Below are 26,063 nucleotides of genomic sequence, written 5' to 3' on the forward strand. Positions count from 1 at the left end.
AGATTGTATAATTTCTTGAATATGCATTGATTGTAGGATGGAATCATCAGTGAGAAATGAAAGTGGATTTGACTTGATTCCAAATCCATTACCACATCCTTAAAAAAAACCCCTATGTGCATTTACTCTTGAAGAAGGCAAGTTGGCCAATGTACTTTTCTGTAGTTCTAGCTAGTGCATCTATCAGTGCAATGTGCCATAAACATTACTGAAACTTTGTTCCAGATCATCCTGCTGAAAGGGGACCTGGTGCATGTTCTAGGTGTCCTTTGGCAGCTATTAGCTCAGTTCTAGTGTCAAGCATTAGATAGTCTGCTGCTAAAAAGGACCTTGCTCATCTAGGGCCACACAACTGATTGTTTCAAGGCAATGGGAACACTGTTGATCTGAATTCCAAAGTTCATTCATACCTTCCAACTAAATCAGTGGTGGAAAACCTGGGCTGGAAAACCAGATGTTTTTGGACTGCAACTCCCTACAGACCCAGGCAGCATGGCCAATAGACAGGGACGGCAGGAACTGCAGCCCAACAACTGGAGGGCCTCAGGTTCCCTCACTCATCTAAATCATACTACTCTAAACCACAGGCTTTCCAGTGACAACTTGTGAATAGTTGAGCAGTTGAGCGATCTTGGATCCTTTTCACTAGAAACAAACAATTCTAGGAAAGTTGGAACTGAACAATACAACTACCTTGGCTGAATGTATCTCTGTGCAAAAGGGAGAAAAATATCCCTACTGCAGCGGCCATAGCTCAGTGGTAAAGAAAATGCTTTGCATGCAGGAGGTACCAGGTTTGATCCCTGGCATCTTCAAGTAGGGCTAGGAAAGAATTCTGCCTGAAACCCTGGACAGCTGCTGCCAGTCAGTGTTTACAATACTGGGCTAGATGGACCAAGGGTCTGACTTGGTATAAGGCAGCTTCCTGTGTTCCATAGCTGGGAGGACAGAGAAAGTTTTGAGGCATGTACCAGGACGTCCAGCGCAAGCAATTCCACTGCCTCAGATCCTCCAAAGTACTTGGCCATGATCATTCACACTTCTTCCCCCCTACATCTAGGCTGTTCACCTCAAGGGAAAAAAGGTGATCTAGCAGCAATAGTACCGAATGACACCAACACACTCCCGAAGCACGTATACTTGCACACATATCTTTCTCCAGTCTAGTCAAGGCGGAAAAAAGGAATCCCATATCACTAAATTACACACAATGTGACGTCTCCAATTGTTATAGGGAGCCCACAGCACAGTAGGGTGAAGAAAAGGTCCTTTACCTTCATCAGCTGCCAGATCAGTTTCCGAGCTCTCTACGTCTTCACTGAATTTCCTATCTCCGTGGGCCCGTGAGGTCTCCTCCTGACCAGGGACAACAAGCCACTTGTGTAACACACTCTAGGTATTATGTCTGTGTCTAGCTCTTAATGGCCTCCAGCTCCCTCAAGAGGCAAAGATACAAGCATGTTCTCCTACCTCTTTTTTGGCAGAAGGAGGGCAATAGAAGTAGTAATGAGGATTGGATGGCACTGGCTTAAAATGCAGGCTACCAATCTCCAAGAACTTCTCCTGAACGGGGGAAAAGGATATGGTGGTGAAGACAGCATATTTTGGCCATAAAAGCGATAACCTCTTATCCCACCTAAATGAAGCAGTCTTCCCCTTACCTGGATGATCCTGTGCAAGTCAGGGTACACTTGGCAGGGTTGGCTGCTGTCTAGCAGTGAGAGGGGGAACTCTGGACAGCAGCTCTGGCTAGGCTCTTGGGAAGGACAGGCAGAGACATGGGAATCTGGTTCACTAAAATCCTCCATCTCAGCGCTACACAGTGTGGGTTCAAGAAAGTCAAGTCAGGCACAGGCATCCCCATGCTCAAGCCCCCATTCCTACAGCACCAACTCTTCCTGCTTAATTATAAGCAACCCACATGCTCTCCTTAGACACCATATATTCCAAGCACCTCAGTAGATTAGAAATAAAAGATAGTTAAGCACAGATAGAGATGCTCGCAGGACTGCTTCTTGCGCAAATATTTTGTTGGAACGCGTGAGCAGGGTCCATGAACAGAACCCAAGAGAAATCTATGACCACAAGCCTCCCGATCACAGAGCGAACCCTCAAAAGTTACAGAGTTCTGACTATGAACACAGGAACATAAAATGTTGTGTTTGAATCAGCTCTGCTCAGTCTAAGTGTGGGTGAAAACTAGGCCAGAGGCTAAATTCTTGGTTCACCAGCATGGGGCACTATAATCCTCCCGTAAAGGTTTTATTTATATACTCCCCTTCCAAATGTCTGCTTCAAGAAACACTTCAGAGTCTTATTATTATGAGAGCCACTATGGTGTACTGGTTAGAGTGTTGGACTGGGACTTGGGAGATTAAAGTTCTAGTTTGTACTTGGCCATGAAACTCACTGGGTGACTTTCGGCTAGTCACTGACTCTCAGCCTAACCTACCTCACAGGGTCGTTGTGAGGATAAAATGGAGAGGAGGACCATGTAAGCTGCCTCAGGCTCCTTGCAAGAGGAAAAAACGATGGGATATAAATGTTGTTGTTGTTGTTATTATTATTATTATTATTATTATTATTATTATTATTATTATTTTGAGCTGGAAAGAATCTTAAAATTGCCTAATCTACTGTTATAACAAACCTTTCTAAAACTAATTTGATGGAAGTTTAGTCAATTGTTGTTTTTTTTAAAGAACTTCTTTGCTACAAAGAGATTAGGAAGAGGATCAATGGATAAACCCCTTAAATACAGATCAAGATGCATTTATTGATTCAGGCAAGTGGAGAAAGAAGAAGGAATAAGTGCTGAGGAGGAGGATGTGAATAATGAAAGAAGGTGATTCGTTATGTCTGATACATAATCGCAATGAGATTTTTAAACCACCTAATATTGTGAATATATATTAATTTAATTTATTCACTGCAACTGTTATCAATAGGTATAGTGTATTATGTTGATTTTCCCAGTGTTCTAAATATAAAAGCTGAGAGTAAAAAAACCCAGAAACCTGAAAACATCAAGCTTGCCTTGTTAACTGGTTCAAGTTAACAGTCTAGTTATTCATATGGGTGAAAACATAACAAAACAAAAGAAACACGCACACCACTCCTTTGATTTTCTCTCTCTGCTTTACTCTCTCTTCTCCTTCTTCCAGTAGGCATGGAAACAGCCAGTTGGCAGCCTCCTCAGAGCAGCTTTCAAGAAACTTGAACATTTTAATGTCCTTTCTTCACTTTCTCTATTTCTAGGTTCAGTGTGTTCAGTTTTGCCACTCTTCCCTCTTAGGTCCTTCTTGAACACCCACTTCCCATTTCTAGTGCTGTCACTGGTGCCAGGGCCTATTTGCAAAAGATCTTCGAACTGGAGACTTCAAGAACAGGGCAAGGCTTACTTGCTGTGCCTTGGATATAGCACTGCAAACTATAGCCATGAAAATACTTAAAAAAAAAACCCACAAAGGCCAGTGGCTTCTCAAGAACCAGGATAGCCCCAAAATATTACCATGTCACTTCTAGCTCCAGGTTCCCTATGGCTGGCAGCCAAGCAGCCACAAGCAGTAGGGACCATGGAGCTCTGGGCCAGAAATGGCATCACTATTGTGGTTGCACACACTGTCAGCTAATAAAGTTTAAATCCCAGGAAGGCAGAACACAGGCCATGTGTCATAGCAGGTGCCCAATACTTACCCCCAAGCAACTGCTATTTGCCTCAGGCAGGCCGGCACATGGCAAATTACTAGCCTAGTCTGATGCAATCTGAAAGTGGAATCTGGCAATCCTTGCAACAGTAGCACACAGGGTGACCCATTTTCAGTTTGCAACCAAAATTAACCTTTGGGCCTTCTTCTCTGCACAGCAGTTTAGGCACTTTTTTCATTTTATAGGTTTGTTTCAAGTATCTTCCACATGTGCAAAAGGAACCTAGAAATCTATCTGGGGTCATTGGATACTGTAGGTTTCAGAATCCGGCTCTCGTACAAAATTTATTTTCTTCTTGTTCTTTTTAGGTGAAAAAAAAGTTGAAAGGTGTTCAGCAGTTTCTGATCAATTATCAGAAACCAGAGGGAGGACTTTCATGTGTTTCTTCTATTTGTTCTCATAGCACCAGACCTTTGTCCTAACCAATAAATCTAGTCATTCATAGCATGTCATACATATAATCTTTTCCTTTTACAGCCCTAATTCCTTTTTTAAAGCCTCAGTTCTCAGCAAAATTCACCACATTCGTCTTTTAGAAGTCATTCAAAGGCAGCACTTGCGTGCAGTAGTAAATCGTACTACAGCACTACGTGTACAAGCAGAAAGGAGGCCGTGCAAAGCGCCTAGGCTCATGTGACTGGGAGGAAGAATAAGCTAGAATTTAGTTTCATTTTAGCAGATTCCTGGTTTGTCATTATAAGTAAACCAGGAATTGTGGTTTAAAATGAAGGCTAGTTTATTAAACAAGCCATCAAAACAACCCAGGATTTGTTGTTAGTTTGTTTCGCAACTGGCAGAAGTTTATTTTAAACTATGGCTTGCAGTTTGCACACAAGCCAGGAATCTGCTAAAGTGAAACTGAATTCTGGTTTATTCCTCCTCCTGTTCACGCTGGAGCAGGGGAGGTGGGGCGGGGGGAAGCACACAAGCCAAAGGCTTTGCATGGCACCTTTTTGCTTGTGCACAAAGCACTAAATCATGGTTTAGCATTATGTGTGAACACAGCCATGAAACAGTTGGTTCCTAACAGAAAAGTTTGGGATTTCTGTTCAAAGAATCAGTTTTGCTGCAGAACATTCTGGCTCTGAGTAAACGTTGCCCTTGATACTTCAAAAATATAAAAGAAGAATATCTATAATCTGCATAAAAGAATCAAAATTATGTATTAAGAACATTCAAATGTCAGCAACACAGCAAAAGCTATGCATATATTTGCCTATTTTGTATAATTTATTATATTCCTGCAAGCGAAGCAGACCTTTTAAATGTTGCCCACTGACTGCTGGAAATCATACTGAACCCCACTGTGCCTTGTGAGATTTCATCCTGTTCTGTTTACATTCCTTTTTTGCAGGGTTATTTTCCAGAGGCAAAAAACTAGAAGCATTCTTTTCAATTAAAATAAAGGGAGAAGGTAGATAATTTCACATATACATCTTGCTAGATGCTAGAACAAGAGATGCAAATTCTTTTCTTGATCAGGGCAATGACAAAATGTGCAGGATCAGAAATCACCCAGTACTGAGTCATATTAACACTCCATTAAACTCAGTACCACAAGTCTACCTAGCAGGTGATTCTTGAAAATGGTTCCCCAGTGGTTCCCAGCAATGCTATCCAAGGGCCTTTAGGTGTAGAAACTAAGGTCTCATTCCCTTAGCTCAATATGTGAAAGGATGCCCTTTGTCACTAAGCTAAAGCTTCTTCTGTGTTTAGATTTATCTTGGTTGAGTTTTCATTTTCAAAACTGTAATCTGGTAATCCGACTTCTTGCCCAGCTGACATACAAAAACTAAGCCCCATCCCCTTCTTCCCACCTCGTATTTCTTGTTTGTCTTCTTCTAGCCTGTTCTTTGTCTTCCTACTTATCCAACTGAAAACAGAAGATGGGCTATTCTGTAATTCCACTGAAGCACAAGACTGTAACAGGGACATACTTCAACTGAATTATTTAGAAACCTCTCCTCTTCCCAATTATGTATCCTCTAAAGCAGGGTGGGGAACACATGCCCTGCAGGCTGCATGAGCCTCCTGGTCTTTTTTGTGGCTTCTGCTGCTGAATATGCCACCAAAATGTGGCAGACTGCCAGCAAAAATGCTGCATTTGTCTTTTAAAACAAGGTGGGTGGGGAGTGTGCACCTTGTTTTAAAGTAGTATTCTGCTTCCAGAAGCCCCAGGGAAGTGTGATTTTCTTTAAAACAAGGTGTGCATTTCAGGCATGCCAAGTTTTAAAAGAAAAATGCAGCATTTTTGCCCCCATCCCTCTGAATTTCACCAGGAAATTCAGACACGCAGCAGGTGTGTCAGGTGGGTTGGGGGGGGCGGAATTAGCCCTTGGACACTTGAAAGCTGTCTACTGCTAATGTAAGGGAACAATATATTTGGTTTTTTGGGAAACAGATTTTTGTTCCAATTTTAGTTATAATTCTTCTCCTTCATTTCTATTATTTATTGTAATAGATAATAAAATCTTAAGGTAATGATTAAAAATCAACCCCCCCACTTAAACAGTCAAAATCATTTGCAGCTCAGATCCCACCATCTAAAGTTTTTGCAACCCCTCTTGATGCTGTCATTACCACTCTTGAATGTTTGATATGGATATGCTTTCCCCTTCCTCCAACAAAGCCTTGAACACGTTGGGCGGGCACAGAACCAATTCCCCATTTGGCACCTCCCGGGGGATATAGAGGGAGATATTGCTCAGAGGACAGAGCTGGACTCTGGAAATCCTCTGATGTTTGAGGACTGTGTAGGAAGGAGATGATCCAGGGCAAAGTCACCCATTGGGGCAGGCAACAAGCCACTACACCCAGGGGAAGCAGAGGGAATCCCTGCAAGATGGACTGTACACCCTAAGACTACAGCTCTTTCTGATCTTTCTATATAGGAACAGCCCTCTCACCTGGAAACAGAGACTAGCACACCCCGCCTTCGGGAGGCTTGGGTCATTTCTCCCTCCAAGCTGGTGGGCAGGCACTGGTGGCGCTCACAGAAGGAGCGCACGTGATTGCACAAGGTAAGCAGAAAGCCAGTGATGTCTATTTCCTGTAGAAGCTCCTCACAGTAATCCATGGCTACGAGCAGGTCGGGGCAGCTGATGTTGTGACCCTGTTGCAGGCTCCGGAATAGCCCTGCAGATAATGAGAGAGTTAACCAGTAGGTGGCCATACAGATGTACTGAGGAAGGCCAACAAGGTAAGCAGCAGGAATTACATGTTTTAAAGAGATGCCACCCCAAGTTTAGAAGAGCTAGGCATGACATCCCTCTTCTCCCACTGCGAACCCCACCCAGCAGGATATTTATCCCTTACCTTTCACATAGCACTGGTGGGAGTGTTCTTGCAGCAAGGTGCAGTAACTCACCAATTCCTTATGCTTGGGATCTAGCCAGGGAGCACTGCTGGGGCGCTCCACAGACTGGCTTCTGGAAGACAGATGCACCCAACAGTATAACAAGCAGACCATCTTTCTAGGGCAAGGCCCAACCTCTCCCTCGCTCATCATGCCAACCTAAGTTCCTCCTCCGGAACTCACACTCACCTTTTTGGGCTCTGGCAGCAACACTAGCTCTCAGCCTAGATAGAGTACGTGGGCTTATGATGCCCCTGCCCAGCTGATGGGAAATGAACAGCGATCGCCTCAACCCCCAAAACGCGCCCCCCTGCATGCAGAGATGCTGCTGAGTTTCCTGTGAGTAGCAGTTTGACCTCACCTGAAAAAAATATCCCGCAGCGGCTTATCTGGCCTGGCACTAATCATCTGCTCCCGCAGCAGCTCCAAGGAGCAGCTGTAGACAAAGACAGGGCAGCGGGCTCGGCAGCTCTCACCCACGTCAGGGTGAGATGGTTGGCGGCTGAAGGAGATGCGCCCTTCTCTTCTCGGGGCAGCATCTGGATCTCCAGAGTCCTGGCCCATTTCTGCAAATGAGATACATCTTGGAAAAGGAGACACCTTCTCATGCCCATAACTCAAATGTGAAGGGAACTGTGCCCTCTTTATGCATCTGGTAGGGCACATATCACAACATGTGCGATTCAGAGCAGTGTGGCTGCTGTGCGTTCTCTCCCCTGATCCAAGCGCTGCGGGCAGTACTCTGCTGCCCCCTTCCATTATGCAGTGACAGAGCACATGCACCGCATGCAGAAGGCCCTAGGTCCAATCCCTGGCATCTCCAGTTTAAAAGAGGGTAATGCAGCAGGTAGCATGGAAGACCACTACCTTCCACTTGTTTAAAAATAGCAGCAACAAAGTGACTGTCCTCCCACACCAAATTAAGAGAGCTTGGGGTAACCCGGAGTGGATTTTTGTGCGGAAGGGCTGTGAGCTCCATTCAGTTCCGGTACTCAAAACAAATTCCTGGCCACAGAATTCTTTAATTCTACGTGCATGGCTTTTGCCCCAAGCACTAGTTCGTGGATCTTGGGGTTCCAGTAAAAGAAACAAAGTAGATCCTGCAAGCCTGAGCTCTGCCTACTCCTGGCCTAAATTATATGCTGGTGAGTGCCTACAACCACAGTGTTAATACTACCACCACTCCTCACATCCAGAATCCCGAACACAGAAGAGTGGCCGTGCTGCAAGAGCTAACAAGCCAAAGCAAAGTTAGTACCATTGGCTGGTGTAACACTGACGGTTGGGAGCAACCCCACAGTCTCCAGCTCTTGTGCTCCTTGGGAAGGTGTTAGCTCTGCATCTTCTGAAGGTTTATCTGGCCCATAAGTCATCAATCTCTGTATGTCTGGAAAAGAACGCCATAGTTCAGGACTGCCATAGCTGCAGCAGGCCCAGTGCGTATCACTGTTGACTTCTTTTTCTTCCCCACTCATAGTGCATGGCACAGCACAGAATGAAACTCCTGGAGTTGTGGGGAAATCACCCAGCTGGGCAGCTGCAAGACCTCTAGCACAAGGCAGTCATTATCTGATGTGGATACCATTAGCTAATCTGCTGTCAGTATACTCAGCTCTTTTCATGGGATGTACAGCAGTCAGCATAGGAAGAACTACATGTATGCTGCAGCGTTTGCACCACGCCTCTCAAGAACTGAATCGGGTGGTGGATGAAGGATTCACCATCTTGCTCTCTTCCTTAAGAAAAACAAGTTTCTATTTAGCACAGAGTGAGAAGTGCATAGTCAGTGCCTGATGAGATCTCAGAATAAATTGTGCAAATCAAGCAACTGTATGCAAAGATGTTTAATTTGCATAGTTTATATTGGCAGCAGGATCCAATTTTCCTTGCCTGAGCCTGATGTTTTCATCACACAGTCCTGTGCTTAGTCTACAGAATATCTGCCTCATCTTCATAAGATTTAAAAGCTAAGGCTCAGCTGCTCTCATTTTCCTCAAGTAGTCGTCCAATTCCCTTCCAAGTATAGAGCATTCCTTACCTGGGAATGTAGCTGGTAGGAAGGTGAGGAAAAGATGCTGTGGATTTACCAGTTTGGCATAGCATCGCCACTGGGGGGAAAGAGCATCAGAGGCTGGTGAGATATCATCTCTTGACCCCTCTATATTGTCTGGAGCCTAAGAGTATTAAGACAATTTGATTATGGCATGACTTTCAGACATGGTGGCACCGTTCCCTGCCCTAGTGAAGCATGCAAAACAGGTTGACACATTTTTGGTATGAAAGGTAGACTACTCCCTTCACTCATTCACACAGCCCCTTAGACCAGGGGTCCCCAACAAGATGCCAATGGGCACCATTGCACCCAGAAGGCCAGGCTAAGGTGCCTGCTAAGTTATTTTTGGCCTCTTTGAGTGAATGGAGTGATTCCTCCATTCAATTGCACAGGAGAAAAAAATGCCAAGAAATGGCTAGAGGGTGTGTGTGGGGGGGAGTGCAACCTCCACCAAGGACTCTTGGAGCAACACGTTCTTGGCGGGTTGTGTGATCTTTTCTCCCCTCCAGCCGATTTTCACTCTAGTCTCTGTACAAGTCAATGGAGACTGCTTTTTCTCATCCCATGCAAATGAATGGAAAAATGGCTTTACTCAGTGGATTGGAGATGGGGAGAGAGGGAGAAAGGAAGAGAGAAAGAAAGAAGAAGAGGAGCCCCAGAAAGGGGGGGGGGCGGGGAGCAGAGAGAAAGAAAGACCCAGAGGTGGGGGGGGGGAGAAAGAGGGAACAGGGGGGGAGAAAGAGGGAACGGGGGGGAGGGGGAGAGAGAGGGGAAGAAAATAAAAGAGAGAAAGAAGGAAGGAAGGAAGGAAGGAAGGAGCCAGAGAGAGATAAAAGTGGAGCGTGTGTGTATGTGTGTGTGTGTGCGTGAGAGAGAGAGAGAGAGCGCGCGAGAGAGAAGCCACTCTGGTAGCATACACACAAGATACATGATCATGCATGCGCATGCGCATGCGCGTGCGCACACACACACAGATAAGGTTGCACTCCTAACATTTTTGTGACTGGCCTCCCATCCCCTACAGTAGTCAATTTGTGGTGGTGTCCAAGGCACTTTTTCAAAATGCCAAATGTGCCGATGGACCCAGAAAGTTTGGAGATCCCTGCCTTAGACCCAAATACAAAGTCTTACACAAACAGAATGGCTACACTGACCAAGACTGACCGATCCCCTTCAGCCAGTAAAAATGTGCATTCCCCTGGGCAAGGGCTGCCAGGGGGACAGCCAGGTTTCTGCATGCAGTATTTGGTACAAGCCAGGCAAGTGGAACAGATTCCTCAGCCCTTGTATGAGCCATAAGATGTGCTAGATCAGCCCAGTCAAGCCCCAAGAAAGATCTGATGCAGGAAGGGAAGCCAAGAGGCAGTCTTTTAACACAGAAACAGACATGGGAGCTCCCAAGTTGGGGGATCTCTGGTACCCATGGCAGTTTGGTAACGAGCTCGAAAGGCTATTGTACCTGGTGTGTCTTTGCAGAGGTAGCTGTGTCTTTGTTGCCAACAGAGTGGTAAGTGTTGGTTGGTCCCTGATGTTCAGGGGGCATAAAGGCCTTAGTGGGCTCTGCAAGAAGAGAAGCAAGGTGGTCAGAAGCAATCAGAGGAACAGAGCCAGCTGCACCTGTCTCTCTTACCTTGGATCACTGGAAGCATAAATGGGGGTGGGTGGCCATCTCTTTCTCGCTGTAGCACCTGCTCCATGAAGGTTACATGATCTGTGCCCGACAGTGTGATCTCCCTGTCACTGAGGTCATGCTGGAGACAGCCATGAAACAGGCCAAGAAGCATTTCATTGGACAAGAAGGAAGAATCCTTTGCAATCCCATCCTCCTCTGCTACAGGACAAAAACCACAGGAATGAGTAAACCCTTTTACTGGTGCTCCAGCAAAACATATCAACTCATCAGGCACACAGGTCTGACAGCCTCATGGGGCTAAGACAGAAAACAGCATCCAGCCTCCCTGCCCAACAAAAGGCCATATAGGGAATTCTCAGTAATTCAAAAAGCATCTCATCTACCTTATGTGCCTTTACGTCTCACATCCAACAAGAGCTGTGGCATGGCAACATGTGAGTGGGAGCTGTGGTTATTCAGAAGAAGGGGATGTATACTCTGCATGTGCTCAGAGGCACTCCGCTTTAATATTATGACAAGCCTGATGTCCTATATGTGACCAGTGGCTGGTTATACCACAAGTTATCATCTGTGATTGTACTGGGTTGGCTATAGATGACTGACTGGATGAATGGAGTATGTGAGTTTTGTATTGAATTTGAACATTTGAGTTGTGAGTGGGTGTTGAGAGTGTGTGGGAAGTTCTGGTGTTGCAAGGATGTGTGGCTTAGAAAATACAGGGATCCATGGAGATGATGCCCCTATCCTAGTGATTTGGGGCAGGAGATATGGCAGGAGGGGGTTGGGACATCAGAGTAGAATGGGTCACAGATGTTTATACACTATTCCCCTTCTACCTCCCTCCTCTAGCTTTCACATACCTGGCAGCTCATCCAGTGAGCCCTCCCTGTCTTGCAGTGATGCTATTTAATGCCAGGTTGGTCCGCAATAAGACCGCACTCATCCATGACCTAATCGTGGATGAGAAGTCCAACCTGGCGTGTATTACTGAGACTTGGGTGGGTGAGCAGGGTGGGGTTGACCTGATCCAGCTGTGCCCACTTGGGTACTCGGTGCAGCACCAACATAGGCTGGAGGGCTGTGGCGGGGCCGGGGGGAGTCACCATGGTTTACAGAACTTCCATCTTCCTCACCAGGAAACCACTCCCCCTTGGAGCGGGCCTTGTGGGGCTGCACCTAATATTGGGCCATAGAGGCAGATTAGGGGTGCTGCTGGTGTGCCGCCCACCCTGCTGCCCAGCATCCTCCCTGACTGAGCTGGCAGAGCTGATCTCAAGTGCGGTGTTGGAGGAATCCAGGACGGTGGTTCTTGGTGACCAACTTCCATGTTGAGACGGTCTCTTAAAGTTCTGGCTTGGGACTTCACGGCCTCCATGACAACCACGGGGCTGTCTCAGTTTGTCATCAGCCCAACACACAAAGCAGGGCATACCCCTGACTTGGCTTTTGCTCCAGGCTCTGAGATGAGTAATCTGAAAATGTGGTGTGTGTGTCCAAATAACCCCATTGTCACGGACAGATCATTTCCTGGTGAAATCTGCACTTACGATGTTACTTCCCACCTGCAGGGGAGGGGACCTGTTTGGATGGTCCACCCCAGGAGACTCATGGAATCCAGTGGATTTCTGAAAACTCTTGGTGATTTTCCAGTGGAGAAAGATGGCGATCCAGCTGAGGCCCTAGTCCTGCTGTGGAACAGTGAGATGCAGAGTGCAATTGACTTGATTGCACCTGAACGCCCTCTCTGGTGCTGTGGAGCCTGCACTGCTCCCTGGTACACTAGGGAACTACAGTCAGTGAAAAAGACTGGACGTCAGCTAGAGCACAAATGGTGCAAGACTTGAGGTGAAGAGGACCAAGTATGCTCTAGAGCACATAATCGTGCCTATTGTGTGGCAGTCTGGGCGGCAAAGAAGGCTTACTTTGCTGCCTCCATTGCGTCTTCAAGTAGCTGTCCAGTGGAGCTCTTTCAGGTGGCCTGGGGACTATTAACACTCTACCCAGTGAATGGGGCCCTGGTCCCCTCAAGGACCCGCTGTGACCTTTTTGCATTGCACTTTGAGGACAAAATTGCTCGTCTCTCCAGCAAACTTGATGCTGCTGTTCATGCAGTTCCAGTCGAGGTGTCTGATGCCACCATCTGCCCAGTTTTGTGGGATCAGTTTCAGTTGTTGTGGCCTGATGATGTAGACAAGGTGCTTGCAGCAATGCGACCGACCACGTGCCCTCTCGATCCTTGCCCCTCCCCGCTAATAAAAGCTAGCCGAGGGGGTATAACTGGGTGGGTCCAGGGTGTGGTGAATGCTTCTCTATGGGAAGCATTCCTGCTGTCTTTTATACTGTTTAAATTGATTTTATCTGTATGCCACCCTGAGATCTTAATGATACAGGGCGAATTACAAATGTTTTAAATAATTAAAAAAAAAATAGAGAGGCAGTAGTGCGACCACTCCTGAAGAAGCCCACCCTGGACCCAATGGTTTTAGACAACTACTGCCCAGTCACAAATACCCCTTTCTTAGGGAAGGTACTGGAGAGGGTTGTGGCAGAACAACTGCAGGCAGTCTTGGAGGTTATTGATTATCTAGACCCATTCCAGTCTATGTTTCATCCTGGTTACAGGACTGAATCAGCCTTGGTCGCCCTGATGGATGACCTTTATCAGAAGAGGGACAGGGGGAGTGCAGCCCTGCTAACTCTGCTCCATCTCTCATCAGCTGTTGATACCATCAACCATGGTATCCTCCTGGATCGATTCCATAGGATGGGCATTGGAAGCACAGTGTTACAGTGGCTCCAGTCTTACATGCAGGGTTTTCAAAGAGTAACACTGGGTGGCCATTCCTCAGCCCCTTGGCAATTGAGCTATGAGGTTCCACAGGGTACTAACCTGTCCCCAGTGTTATTTAACATCCATCTGAAACCATTGAGAGCGGTCATAAGGGGTCTTGGAGCCAAGTGGGATCAGTATGCTGATGACACACAGCAATACCTGCCTGTGACATCTGAATCTGGAGAGGCTGTGCAAGTTCTGGATCAGTACCTAAATGCAGTAATGGACTGGATGAGGGATAATAAACTGAAACTGAATCCTGGCAAGATGGAAGCCCTGTGGATGAGCGCTTCCCGAGTCCGTGAGATAGGCTAATTGCCTGTTCTGGATTGGGTTGCACTCCTTCTGAAAGATCAGGTTCGTAGTTTGGGGATACTCCTAGATCCATCGTTGTTGCTGAAAACCCAAGTGGCCATTGTGGCTTGGTGTGCCTTTCACCAGCTTCGGGTGGTTCACCAACAATGGCCTCTCCTGGAGAAGGATAGCTTGGCCACAGTGGTACAGGTGCTAGTAACCTCAAGACTGGATTACTGCAATGTGCTCTTTGTGGGGCTGCCCTTAAGGCTGCTCCGGAAGCTGGAGCTAGTGCAGAACGCAGCAGCTCGGCTGTTATCAGGAGCTGCCTCTTTTCAGCATGCAACTCCTTTGCTGAGGGAACTGCATTTGCTGCCTATTTGCTACCAGGCCAGGTTTACGATTTGGGTATTAGTGTGCAAAGCCCTAAACAACTTGGGACCAGGATACCTCAGAGAACGCCTTCTCCCTTATCAACCTGCCCAGTCACTGAGGTCATTGGAGGGCTTGCTCCTGGTGGTTTCACATGGACCTATAGCCTGACTGGAGTCACACAGAGAAGAGCCTTTAGTGTGGCGGCTTTCATCCTATGGAACTCCCCTCCCCTGCCCCTGGATGTTAGGTGGGCACCACAACTGGGTTGTTTTCGGAACCTTCTGGAAACAGCTCTTTTCCAGGAAGCCTTCCTTGGTTAACCAGCCTCAGTTTTATTGGCACTCCATTTTTTAAAGAATAATCTTAATAACCTGTTTCTTCTTTTTATCTTTTGTTCATTTTATCTCGTTAGTCACTGCTCCAGAATCTGTTTAGACGTGGAACAGTATACAAATGTTGTAAGTAAGTAAGTAAGTAAGTAAGTAAGTAAGTAAGGAAAGAAAGAAAGAAAGAAAGAAAGAAAGAAAGAAAGAAAGAAAGAAAGGCTTTACATGTTCCAGAGTTGAGGAGGAACACTGAACGTTGATTTTATGGCTGAACCCTGAACATGTCCCTCCAGGTGTGATATGTGCAAAAATGTCTAAAGTCTAAAGTAACTTGCCTCCTGTTAGCATCAGGAAGAACATTTCAATCTGCTGACACTTGGGCAGTAGCTTCATGAGATCAAACTGGAAAGGAACCTCATTCACACGGGAGCCGCTTCCAGCATCACGACCTACAGCAAAAAGCACGGTTGTAATCTTGACCAAGCCCACAGGAGCAGCCCTGCCTAGAGATGCCCAGAAAGCACCTGATAGGATAATTACCTTCAGCAGCAGTGGGCCGTGGGTCACATGCAGGGAAGACCCAGTCCTTGTTCTGGCACAGCTGGCTGATATACTCAAAGGCAAGCATGGTATGGATGCATATCAGATCTCGAGGGTAGAGCTGGAATATAGATATGAAGTAAGAGACAGGGCTGGACAAGGGCCAGAAAATGGCTTCAGAAGTGCCGCACAAGATGACACAGAGATGCAAGGATAAACTGGGACCAGCTACACAAATGTAGGCTATGTATACTACCAGTTCCTGGGGAGAAAATCTTTGTCCGGGTCATTCCCCAATGAGAAAAGCCTAGTCAAAAGAAGCTCCTCCCCAGTCATAGCCCAGTTATGGATAGTTATAGGAACAGTAACTTTGGCTGTTAGGCCAAAGGCTCTGCTCTCCCACCAAGAGCCATGTGGACAATTTCCATCCCAGTTCCCCTCCAGGCTGAGGGACCAAAACTCAGCACAAGGAGACACTAGCTGCCATGACAATGGTCCCCACCCCACCACAGGAACACACCGCTTTGGGGATTTTCTGGTAAGAAAGGCCGTGCAAGTGCCGCCAGCTGTCCAGTGCACCATCCACACAGCCGCTTTGTGGCTCCACCCAGCACTCCGTCACAAGGTTCAGCTCCATGTCCACCTCGATGGCCTCCACCTCTGTATCATTGTCATCATCTGTGGAAAAACTTGGACAGCAAACAAAGTAACGTGTGCATGGCTAGGGCATGCCTGGGTGCTCCTACATGGCCACAGTTGTGATGCCCCTTACAGCTCCTCCCTGTCTGCCCAAAATATTAGTTGCCTAGTGGCTGGAATAACCTGCTCTTTCCCACCCTCTGATGTGGTTCCTGAGCAATCCAATTAGGCAAGATAAAAGTGTACATATGAAAGGTGAGGGCAAAGCCATTGTTTAACCCATGTCCTGTGAAGGGGCACATACAGGTACTTGGCCTTTATGGAAAGGAAGTTTGACTAAAATAATTTGGCTGAAGGGCTGACCAGGTTGTTTCTCCGGGCAGTAAAAGGAACTATATGCACAGAGGGAATCCTCTTTAAGATGTTAAGGATGAAAGTAGAGATTTCGCACTAAGTCTGAATTAATTGCTAGACTGATGCTTCAGTGGGTGGCTTACCAAATGGATCCCAGCCCCGCCCGCTCCCAGACTAGATACAAAAGATCACATTTGCACTCTTAGGCTAGGCATCAAGGGCATGAAAGCAAACATGTTTTTAATAATATTTGTGTGTTTTTTAATCTATACACCACTAGAGATGTGAAGGCTCAGGAAAAAACTGGAAAAATTAGGGGGGAAAGTGTTTTTTTTTTCTGCCCCCCCTCCCCCGGACCGTTAATTTTTTTCTAAAAAATTGAGCATCTTTGGATTATGAAATATTTTCTTTTAGAATTTAAGACAAGGTGTGTACTTGTTACCCAGTAAATGTATTGTTTATTGTCTTTACTTCCGTTAATTAATTTCTAAAAGCTATGTAATAAGACTTTTATAGAAAGACTAGAGATGTAAAACATCTGGAAATAATGGAAGCCAAAGGAAAGAATGTTTTTTAATCCTCTGTAAGATTCCCAGCATAGATATTTCTTCCATTCCTTATTAAAATTATTGATCTAATGTATTTTTACTGATAGTCATTTAGGGATGCTCCAAATCATGCTCAGTTGCCCAGCATGTGAGTTGAGTCTCCATATCATAATGTGGAAGAAAACGTGCATTCTTTACAGTTTGGGTGTTGTTCTACAGAGTTCTGCGTTTCTGGGCTTGTTCCGGTTAGATGCTGTAGAACAATGTTGTTCTAATCTAAAACCCACATGCGAAAAAACCAATGTAGGTTATCCCACCACTATCACCAGATGCGACAGAACAGCATGTGGGTTATCTCACCTATGTGTCTTTTAAAAAAATTTAACTTTGAGGCTTGAATCTATAGAACTCACTGCCACAGTTTTTAATAAGTTCTCTAGTAGACCTCACTGCTAGGGAATAATGCCTCAGCTATAAAACCTTTTAACTGCTGCCACTAGAATAAACCCTCTCTACTTAAAAAGAAACTCAGTATCTGGTTCCTAAGGCAATCTTTCAAAATGAACAAAAAATAAAATGATTAATGGAAATTATTTACAAAAGTGAATAAAATGTCACCCTGCAAATAATAGGTTGAGATTGTTCAACAGTTCATTGCTTACCATTCCTAAGCCAAGTCTTCCCTATCTAAATAAGATCTCAATAGCTTTTCCTTCTGATCAGATTTCCCAGAGCTCCACCCCACAAACAGAAACAGGATTAGGAATTCTCCCAGACTTCCTTACAGAGAGGAACAGACCAGTCTTCCTCTGCCTCCAGTTATTCCTGCTGCTTCTGGCTTCTAAGATGATCCAGATATTTCAGGGACTAGCTGCTGAAGTTCCCTCTAGTCAGCCATAAAATAGGAACCTAAAAAATGTTATATATAACTTGGTTTGCTCAGAAAATGATCATTTGGTATATTAAATTTTAAATATACTTTATTCAGACAATAGTTACAAATGTACTAATCGAGTTCACTTTTAAAAGTTTTAAATATAATAGTTTCATGAGCAAACCAAGAAATACATAACTTTAGGAACATAAAGGCTGCTTTATGTTCCTAAAGCAGTCTTTCCCAATCTAGTGGCCTCCAGATATTTTAGACTACAGTGCCCAGCATTTCTGACCATTAGCCATCCTGCCCGAGGCTGATGGGAGCTGAAGCCCAAAATATCTGGAGGGTACCAGATTTGGAAAGGCTGTCTTAAAGCAACAAAGTGACTTTAGATCTGTAAAGAAAGCTAAAAAAAACAGTAATGCTTAGTTTTCAATTTTTCCCCAAATTTCCTTTTTTTTGGGTGCCCCCACTCAAGTCCCCCCCCCCAATGGCTTCAAGAATAGAGACATTGCCAGTAAAGGCTACAGAAGAGCTTGTTTGTAGCCCAGAGGAAATGGGGCAGTGCTAATGCATAGGTGAAAACAAGTAGGTACTTATTTGTGCTCTATTTGGGGAACACTGGGGCTACCCAAGATCTGGGGTACCAGAAAGGCACAACACATGCCTTTCTGGGATGGGATGTGTCACAATTATCAAAAATGAGTTAGTAAAAATAAGGGATGGTAGACACCAGAATCTCACATTTTTAATAAAGTTTTTATTTTTATGTTTCCTTTTATTATTAGAAGAAAAATTATGATGTGGAAATTAATATACATTCATGTTTTACTATTCCATAATCATAGTTTAATAATGTGCTTGGTTTGTTACATAGTTTCAGAATGTATTGTTTATGGTCTAAATACTATGTGTACATTTGTATTCTTATATTTATATTAATGAGGATAATAAACTAACAGTAACACTAATTTAAGGATGGGATCTTTGAGCTCTTGTAACACCATGCTTCCAACATAACTGCATAGGATGGACACCTACGCACTCCCAAACAGAAGCACCTTGCCACTATACATAGCAGCAGGCAGAAACAAAGGCCAGTATTGGCATTCCCACCCCCAATGCCCCTTGGAAGACCAATTTCTCATAATAGCTCTAACAGCACCCAGGTGTCCCTGTTGCTGCAAGCTGCCTATAGTGGCAGGACACCTTCCTCTCACCTGTCTTTAGTAGAAGTGGAATGTGGAGGAAACAGCACATATTGGACAATGCAGGTGTGCTTCTCACTGCCGCTCTCTCTTGAGGAATCACTCTGTGGAAGGAAACTTACATGAGTTTGTCCTGCTCGTCTGCCACCTCTTCCCTAAGGAGTGGCTCTGCAGACCTGAAGTAGCTAAGCATTGCAACTTGTAGCCACCTCGCCCAAGCGAGAAGCAGCAGCTCCTTGGTTCAATATGTTTTTCACGGAAGAGGGGCCAGAAAGAACAGAACTAGGAGCATGTTCATCAGTCAATCATCTTGTGAGTATGCCTTTCCTGTCCTTGCCCAACCCCACCTCTGGGTTGCAGATTTGGCCAGCCCCAACTCCCTTCCACAGAGGCAATGTCCATTTCATTACAGTTGTTGTTATTAGTATTATTGTTATTAGTATTATTATTTCTTACATTTCTATACTGCCCCATAGCCAAAGCTCTTTGAGCATTTTACAGAGATTAAAAACCATTAAAAATACAGTATACAAAGTTTAAAGAACATTTACATAAAAACACATGAACAGATAGTAGATACTGTACATAGACAACATATATCTAAGACAATATATTTAAGCAATCAGCCATGAGCATAAGACAAATCCAGCACCCGAATAAACTCATTGTATGCTGCCAAATGTGTGAGAAAAGCGGAAGGTCTTGACCTGGCGCCAAAAAGATACCAGTGTTATCTTGTCAGGAGATCATTTCATAACTGAGGGGCCACCACCAAGAAGGCCCTCTCCCTTGCTGCCATCTTCTGAGACTCCCTCAGAGGCAGCACCTGGAGGAGGGCCTTAGATGCTGAGCATATCGTACAGGTAGGTTCATGGTGGGAGAGGCACTCTGTCAGGTACTGTGGTCCCAAGCCGTGTATGTTATTTAGCTTATTTCCACCTGCAGAACCCCCTTCATGGATCACTGCCTTGTTGTGGCGAAGGGGCTTGCGTAACTCAGTGAAGCCATAAGCTAAGCCGTGCTGGGCCACCCAAGACGGACAGGTCATGGCAGAGAGTTCTGACAAAATGTGGTCCACTGGAGAAGGAAATGGCAACCCACTCCAGGATTCTTGCCAAGAAAACCCCATGGAACGTATCACAAGGCTAAAAGAGATGACGCCGGAAGATGAGCCCCTCAGGTCGGAAGGTGTCCAATATACTACTGGGGAAGAGCAGAGGGTATTTCCAAGTAGCGCCAGAAAGAGTGAAGCGGCTGGGCCAAAGCCAAAAGGACACTCAGCTGTGGATGTGTCTGGTGGTGAAAAGAAAATCCGATGCTGTAAAGAACAATATTGTTTAGGAACCTGGAATGTCAGATCAATGAATCAAGGTAAGCTAGACGTGGTCAAACATGAGATGGCAAGATTGAACATTGACATCTTGGAAATCAGCGAACTCAAATGGACAGGCATGGGCGAATTTAATTCAGGTGACCATCATATCTACTACTGTGGGCAAGAATCCCTTAGAAGAAATGGAGTAGCACTCATAGTCAACAAAAGGGTGGGAAAAGCAGTACTGGGGTACAATCTTAAAAACGATAGAATGATCTCAGTACAAATCCAAGGCAAACCATTCAACATCACAGTAATTCAAGTCTATGCCCCAACCACTGATGTCGAAGAAGCTGAGGTTGATCGGTTCTATGAAGACCTACAACACCTTCTAGAACTAACACCAAAAAAAGATGTCCTTTTCATCATAGGGGATTGGAATGCTAAAGTAGGAAGTCAAGAAATCACCGGGATAACAGGCAGGCATGGCCTTGGTGTACAAAATGAAGCAGGACAAAGGCTAACAGAGTTTTGCCAAGAGAACACGCTGATCATAGCAAACAGTCTTTTCCAACAGCACAAGAGGCGACTCTACACATGGACATCACCAGATGGTCAATATCGAAATCAGATTGATTATGTCCTTTGCAGCCAAAGATGGAGAAGCTCTATACAGTCAGTCAAAACAAGACCTGGAGCTGACTGTGGCTCAGATCATGAGCTGCTTCTTGCAAAATTTCAGCTTAAATTGAAGAACGTAGGGAAAACCTCTAAACCATTCTGGTATGACCTCAATCATATCCCTTATGAATATACAGTGGAGGTGAGGAATAGATTTCAGGGATTAGACCTGATAGACAGAGTGCCTGAGGAACTATGGACGGAGGTCCGTAACATTGTTCAGGAGGCAGCAACGAAATCCATCCCAAAGAAAAAGAAATGCAAGAAAGCAAAGTGGCTGTCTGATGAGGCTTTATAAGTAGCTGAGGAAAGAAGGGAAGTGAAAAGCAAGGGAGAAAGGGGAAGATATATCCAACTGAATGCAGAGTTCCAGAGAATACCAAGGAGAGGCAAGAAGGCCTTCTTAAATGAACAATGCAAAGAAATTGAGGAAAACAACAGAATGGGAAAGACTAGAGATCTCTTCAAGAAAACTGGAGATCTCAAGGGAACGTTTTGTGCAAAGATGGGTATGATAAAGGACAAAGAAGGCAGGGACCTAACAGAAGCAGATGAGATTAAGAGGTGGCAAGAATACACAGAAGAACTATACAGAAAAGATCTGAATGTCCCTGATAGCCATGATAGTGCAGTCACTGAACTTGAGCCGGACATCCTCGAGAGTGAAGTCAAGTGGGCCTTAGGAAGCATTAGTAACAACAAAGCTAGCGGAGATGACAGTATTCCAGCTGAGCTATTTAAAATCCTAAAAGATGATGCTGTTAAAGTGCTGCATTCAATATGCCAACAAATTTGGAACACTCAACAATGGCCGCAAGACTGGAAAAGGTCAGTTTACATTCCAATTCCAAAGAAGGGCAATGCCAAAGAGTGTTCAAACTACCGCACAATTGCGCTCATTTCACTTGCCAGCAAGGTGATGCTCAAAATCCTACAAGCTAGGCTTCAGCAGTATGCGAACCGAGAACTACCGGAAGTACAAGCTGGGTTTCGAAGAGGCAGAGGAACTAGAGATCAAATCGCCAATGTTCACTGGATCATGGAGAAAGCAAGAGAATTCCAGAAAAACGTCTATTTCTGCTTCATTGACTACGCTAAAGCCTTTGATTGTGTGGATCACAACAAAATGTGGCAAATTCTGAAAGTGATGGGAGTACCAGACCACCTTACCTGTCTCCTGAGAAACCTGTACGAGGGTCAAGAAGCAACAGTAAGAACCAGACATGGAACAACCGAGTGGTTCAAAATTGGGAAAGGAGTACGACAAGGCTGCATATTGTCGCCCTGCTTATTTAACTTATATGCAGAGTACATCATGAGAAACGCTGGGTTGGATGAATCACAGGTCGGAATTAAGATTGCTGGGAGAATTATCAACAACCTCCGATATGCAGACGATACCACCCTAATGGCAGAAAGCGAAGAGGATCTCAAGAGCCTCTTGTTGAGGGTGAAAGAGGAGAGTGCAAAAGCTGGTTTGAAACTCAACATTAAAAAAACGAAGATCATGGCATCTGGCCCCATCACTTCCTGGCATATAGAAGGGGAAGAAATGGAAGCAGTGACAGATTTTACTTTCTTGGGCTCCAAGATCACCGCAGACGGTGACTGTAGCCATGAAATTAAAAGACGCTTGCTCCTTGGGAGGAAAGCTATGGCAAACGTAGACAGCATAGTAAGAAGCAGAGACATCACCTTGCCGACAAAGGTCCGTCTAATCAAAGCTATGGTTTTCCCAGTAGTAATGTATGGCTGTGAGAGCTGGACTATAAGGAAGGCTGAGCACCGAAGAATTGATGCTTTCGAACTGTGGTGCTGGAGAAGACTCTTATGAGTCCCCTGGACTGCAAGGAGGTCAAATCAGTCAATCCTAGAGGAAATCAACCCTGAGTGCTCATTGGAAGGACAGATACTGAAGCTGAAGCTCCAATATTTTGGCCACCTAATGCGAAGAGAAAACTCTCTGGAAAAGACCCTGATGCTGGGAAAAACTGAAGGCAAAAGGAGAAGGGGACGACAGAGGATGAGATGGCTAGATAGCATCACCGATGCAATGACTATGAACTTGAGCACACTCCGGGAGAGAGCGCAGGACAGGAAGGCCTGGCGTGCTATGGTCCATGGGGTCACGAAGAGTCAGACATGACTGAACGACTGAACGACTGAACAACAACCTGCAGAACTTCTAGATAAGCAGCATCAAGCAGCCTTGGAAACAGTTTTGGTGTACTCAGGAGAAGGGAAAAGGGCTTGCATTTTGGTATGCCAGGGATACCCAGGAATATTAGGCCTGGCATATGTCTCTCGGCATGTACCCCATACTACCAAAGAGGAGTTAAACTTGTGCTTGGGAGCATGATAACGTCGTATCAGGGAGGAGAGCAAGATTGTCAAACAAGAAGAGGACAACACACAGGGTTTACCTTCATGGGCAACTCTAATACCATGCTGATAATCCCATCACCACTGGATGCAAAATGGAAGCCTTCAGACAGACGAACCCTGCACATCCCAGAAGAGAACTACAGTAAGTTACTAGACTCTCACACTATCCTGACCTGCTACGTGCCTCTTATTCTGAAACATCCTGCTCACTCAATGCAATGCCCTCTTCCCTCATTGAAAACTCAACCACACTTTCTTCTTACACCCATCTATCCTTTGCTGGCAAGGGCAACAGATCCTCAGCCACAGGAAGAAGTGACTCAGGTACAACAGCTATCCTTTATCTCTACAGCCTTTGCAGGATCCAATTCACTCTCTGGGACAAGGTGGACACTTACTCTGTGAGAGTGGACAGCAGTTGTGCCACAGCCGTGATGGGCACTGTGGGTACCAGCCCCGACTGCACACACCAGATCCAGCGCTGGTGATAGAAGTAGCGAGACAAGGAGGCCAGGGTGGAGGAACCTGTGCGGTTGGCTACCATGGTGAGAGGGCCTGACATGGGGGGATTCTCCAGGGGGAGGAGGAGGCAAGGAACACGGTAGTCAGAGGGCAGCTTCTCATATCTAGGGGAGGGAGAGAGGGAGAGAAAAAGTAGTAAGCAAGGGGGCAAGTGAGCATGCAGATAGCTATAGGGTTGGATTCTTCACTATTGGCCTCAACAGACCACACTTCGAGGGGCTGGTGAAAAACGTCTGTGCCTTGTTGGCTTGAATCCACCACACCAACCCACCCCATCATGCAGAGGAACCATTATATGCACACTGGGAAACACACAGTGTAGTCCTATATTAAGGAAATGTCTGTTTGATACAGTTCAGTTCAGTTAATAAATATATTTATGTAGGGGTGGTGTTTTTTATGTTTGTTTCTTTTTAAGTAAAAACCAGGGATGGTGAAAAGCAGAAGTGGAAAGGGACAGAGGGCAGCGCACGAATACTTTGACTGGGGAAGCAGTAGTAAAGGACTACCATGGTTTGCTTGCTCCAACCTCAGTGGAACTCTAAGGAGATGAACGTTCTCCATGCACGCATTCACGAACACATGCATGTCTCATCCCCGATACCTGATAAGAAGCTTCTCCAGGGGCTTGTGCAGCACTATGAGGCAAGGTCTGTCTGAGAGGGTTGGCTGGGCCCCAGGGACAGGAGGCGATTTTGATGGGGAGCTGCAACCAAGAACCTTCCTCTTCACTTTCGGAGTTGCCTCTTTGCTCTGTACTCTGTGTGGGAAGCGCAGCTGCAGGATACGGTCTCTTAATTCTTCTACTATCTGTTGGAAGATGAGCAAGAGCAAATTGGCAGCCATTTGCATATGAACAGCAGCTCCTGCAGAGCCTGAATCTCTTCTTAGGACCTGCTATTCTCTCCCTGGGGGTGTTCCCACAACAACGGAATGAGAAGCGAATGGAGGAGCACTGGATTTTTTTTAAAGGAATCAGCTTTGCTGCACTTTGGTCCACACAGGGCTCCACAAGTGAGTGCTCCGCATCAGTAAAAATACAGAACATACTTCCGGGTGGGGGTTGGAGTGAACATCATCTGACTGGCAGGGGCCGCTCAACCAATAAGAGAGGCTTCCCCCCAGGCTCTCCTCCCCTTTCTCCTTTCCCCAGAAACTCCAGATGCACCTGCATTTCAGGAAGAAGCCTCACTGACTACAACGGGAGTTACTTCTGAGTAGACACACATACATTTTTGCTGGGAAATGGGAAACACCTTTTGTCTCGATAAACAGCACTCCTTCTCTCTCTCTCCCCGCCCCGCACTTGCATTAAGTACTTTCTTAACGCAACAGTCATGAAAAGAACAGGATATTCTCCCTGCCGAACAGACTCCTCTCTCCCCTCTCACACATTACTTACTTTGTTAAATAAGCAATCGGTAGAGGAGGAACACAGTGTTTTAGCTGCAATGCTCGATTCATTGAGGCTTTGAAGCTTCAACATTAAGGTTCCTAAATGTGTTATGTTGATTCATGGAAGTCTCAGTGACTTCCTGAAGTGTGCATTTTAGGGACAAACCTCATTGAGCACAATGTAAGTTACTTCCAAGTAGACACACATATGATTGTGCTGGGAACGACAGGGGAGGGGAACAACACAGGGATGGGAAACCAGCCCCCTTTCTAACCTGATGCTGTGCAGGATCCCTATAACGAAGGTGTGAAGTAGTTACTTCCTAAGGCAATAAACCAAACAACAGAGAATCAGAGCCTCGAGCTCGTGCTTTACAGCCGTTAGGGAATTTGTGCTTTAATCTGTGCCATTTCAATTGAGGGGGATCTCTGTAAATGCTGATGTGTGTATTCAGGGGACAAGCCTCACTGAGCACAATGGGAGTTACTTCTGAGTAGACACTAATTGGTTTGTGCTAGGAAACACAGGGACAGGAAACATCCCTTGACCGGGGTGATGGTGAAAGGCACACCCCTGGGCAGGGCTAGCGTACCCGAGGTAAATGCAGGGGTTGGGGCGCACAAGAATTATACCACCAAGAACTTTCCGACTTAAGGAAAAGAATCGGACTTTAAGCACTCTCAGAAAATACGGTTTTTCCATGATAAACTCTGGGGTGGCTGCTGGATGGCCACCGATGTCATGTATCCCTAAGGACCTCCAAATGTAGCCAGCTCACAGTAAATTGCTCATGGAGAACCCCACCCGCTTTAAAAACCATGATGCAGCCCACACTCAGTCCCAGAATCCCCCCCGCCCCAGCATACCTGCCTGCTGTTACCAGCAATGTTACTCAATGCCCAGAAATATGAGATCATCAGCCCCCCAAGGGAATTTCATCTAGAACTCTGTTTACCTAAAACTGTCCTGGAAGAGACCACATCCCTGCCTCTTTCCAACATGTCCAGCAAGACCTGGATCA

At 45.6% G+C, this 26,063-nt stretch overlaps 1 protein-coding gene across 12 annotated transcripts in view; it reads right to left on the reverse strand.

The window, feature by feature from the left end:
• SZT2 (SZT2 subunit of KICSTOR complex) overlaps positions 1–26,063 on the reverse strand; it is a 103,625-nt gene that overhangs the window by 40,033 nt on the left and 37,529 nt on the right. For 11 of the 12 annotated variants that reach the window (XM_084852792.1, XM_084852787.1, XM_084852794.1 and 8 more), the window contains exons 15-31: positions 24,251–24,456; positions 23,523–23,750; positions 23,163–23,241; positions 18,756–18,847; positions 15,638–15,806; positions 15,118–15,238; positions 14,913–15,026; positions 10,747–10,947; positions 10,576–10,676; positions 9,102–9,237; positions 8,322–8,450; positions 7,425–7,629; positions 7,024–7,136; positions 6,615–6,843; positions 1,662–1,815; positions 1,471–1,563; positions 1,275–1,356 (exon numbers count right to left, since the gene is read on the reverse strand). In XM_084852792.1, the coding sequence (XP_084708918.1) occupies positions 1,275–1,356; positions 1,471–1,563; positions 1,662–1,815; positions 6,615–6,843; positions 7,024–7,136; positions 7,425–7,629; positions 8,322–8,450; positions 9,102–9,237; positions 10,576–10,676; positions 10,747–10,947; positions 14,913–15,026; positions 15,118–15,238; positions 15,638–15,806; positions 18,756–18,847; positions 23,163–23,241; positions 23,523–23,750; positions 24,251–24,456 (2,452 nt within the window). The remainder of the gene's footprint in view (positions 1–1,274; positions 1,357–1,470; positions 1,564–1,661; positions 1,816–6,614; positions 6,844–7,023; positions 7,137–7,424; positions 7,630–8,321; positions 8,451–9,101; positions 9,238–10,575; positions 10,677–10,746; positions 10,948–14,912; positions 15,027–15,117; positions 15,239–15,637; positions 15,807–18,755; positions 18,848–23,162; positions 23,242–23,522; positions 23,751–24,250; positions 24,457–26,063) is intronic. The other variant, XM_084852785.1, reaches the window with a different exon arrangement.

The sequence above is a fragment of the Heloderma suspectum genome, chromosome 4 (genome assembly GCF_057233095.1).
Source record: "Heloderma suspectum isolate Gila_16-S chromosome 4, 16-S_ref, whole genome shotgun sequence".
NCBI lineage: Eukaryota > Metazoa > Chordata > Lepidosauria > Squamata > Helodermatidae > Heloderma > Heloderma suspectum.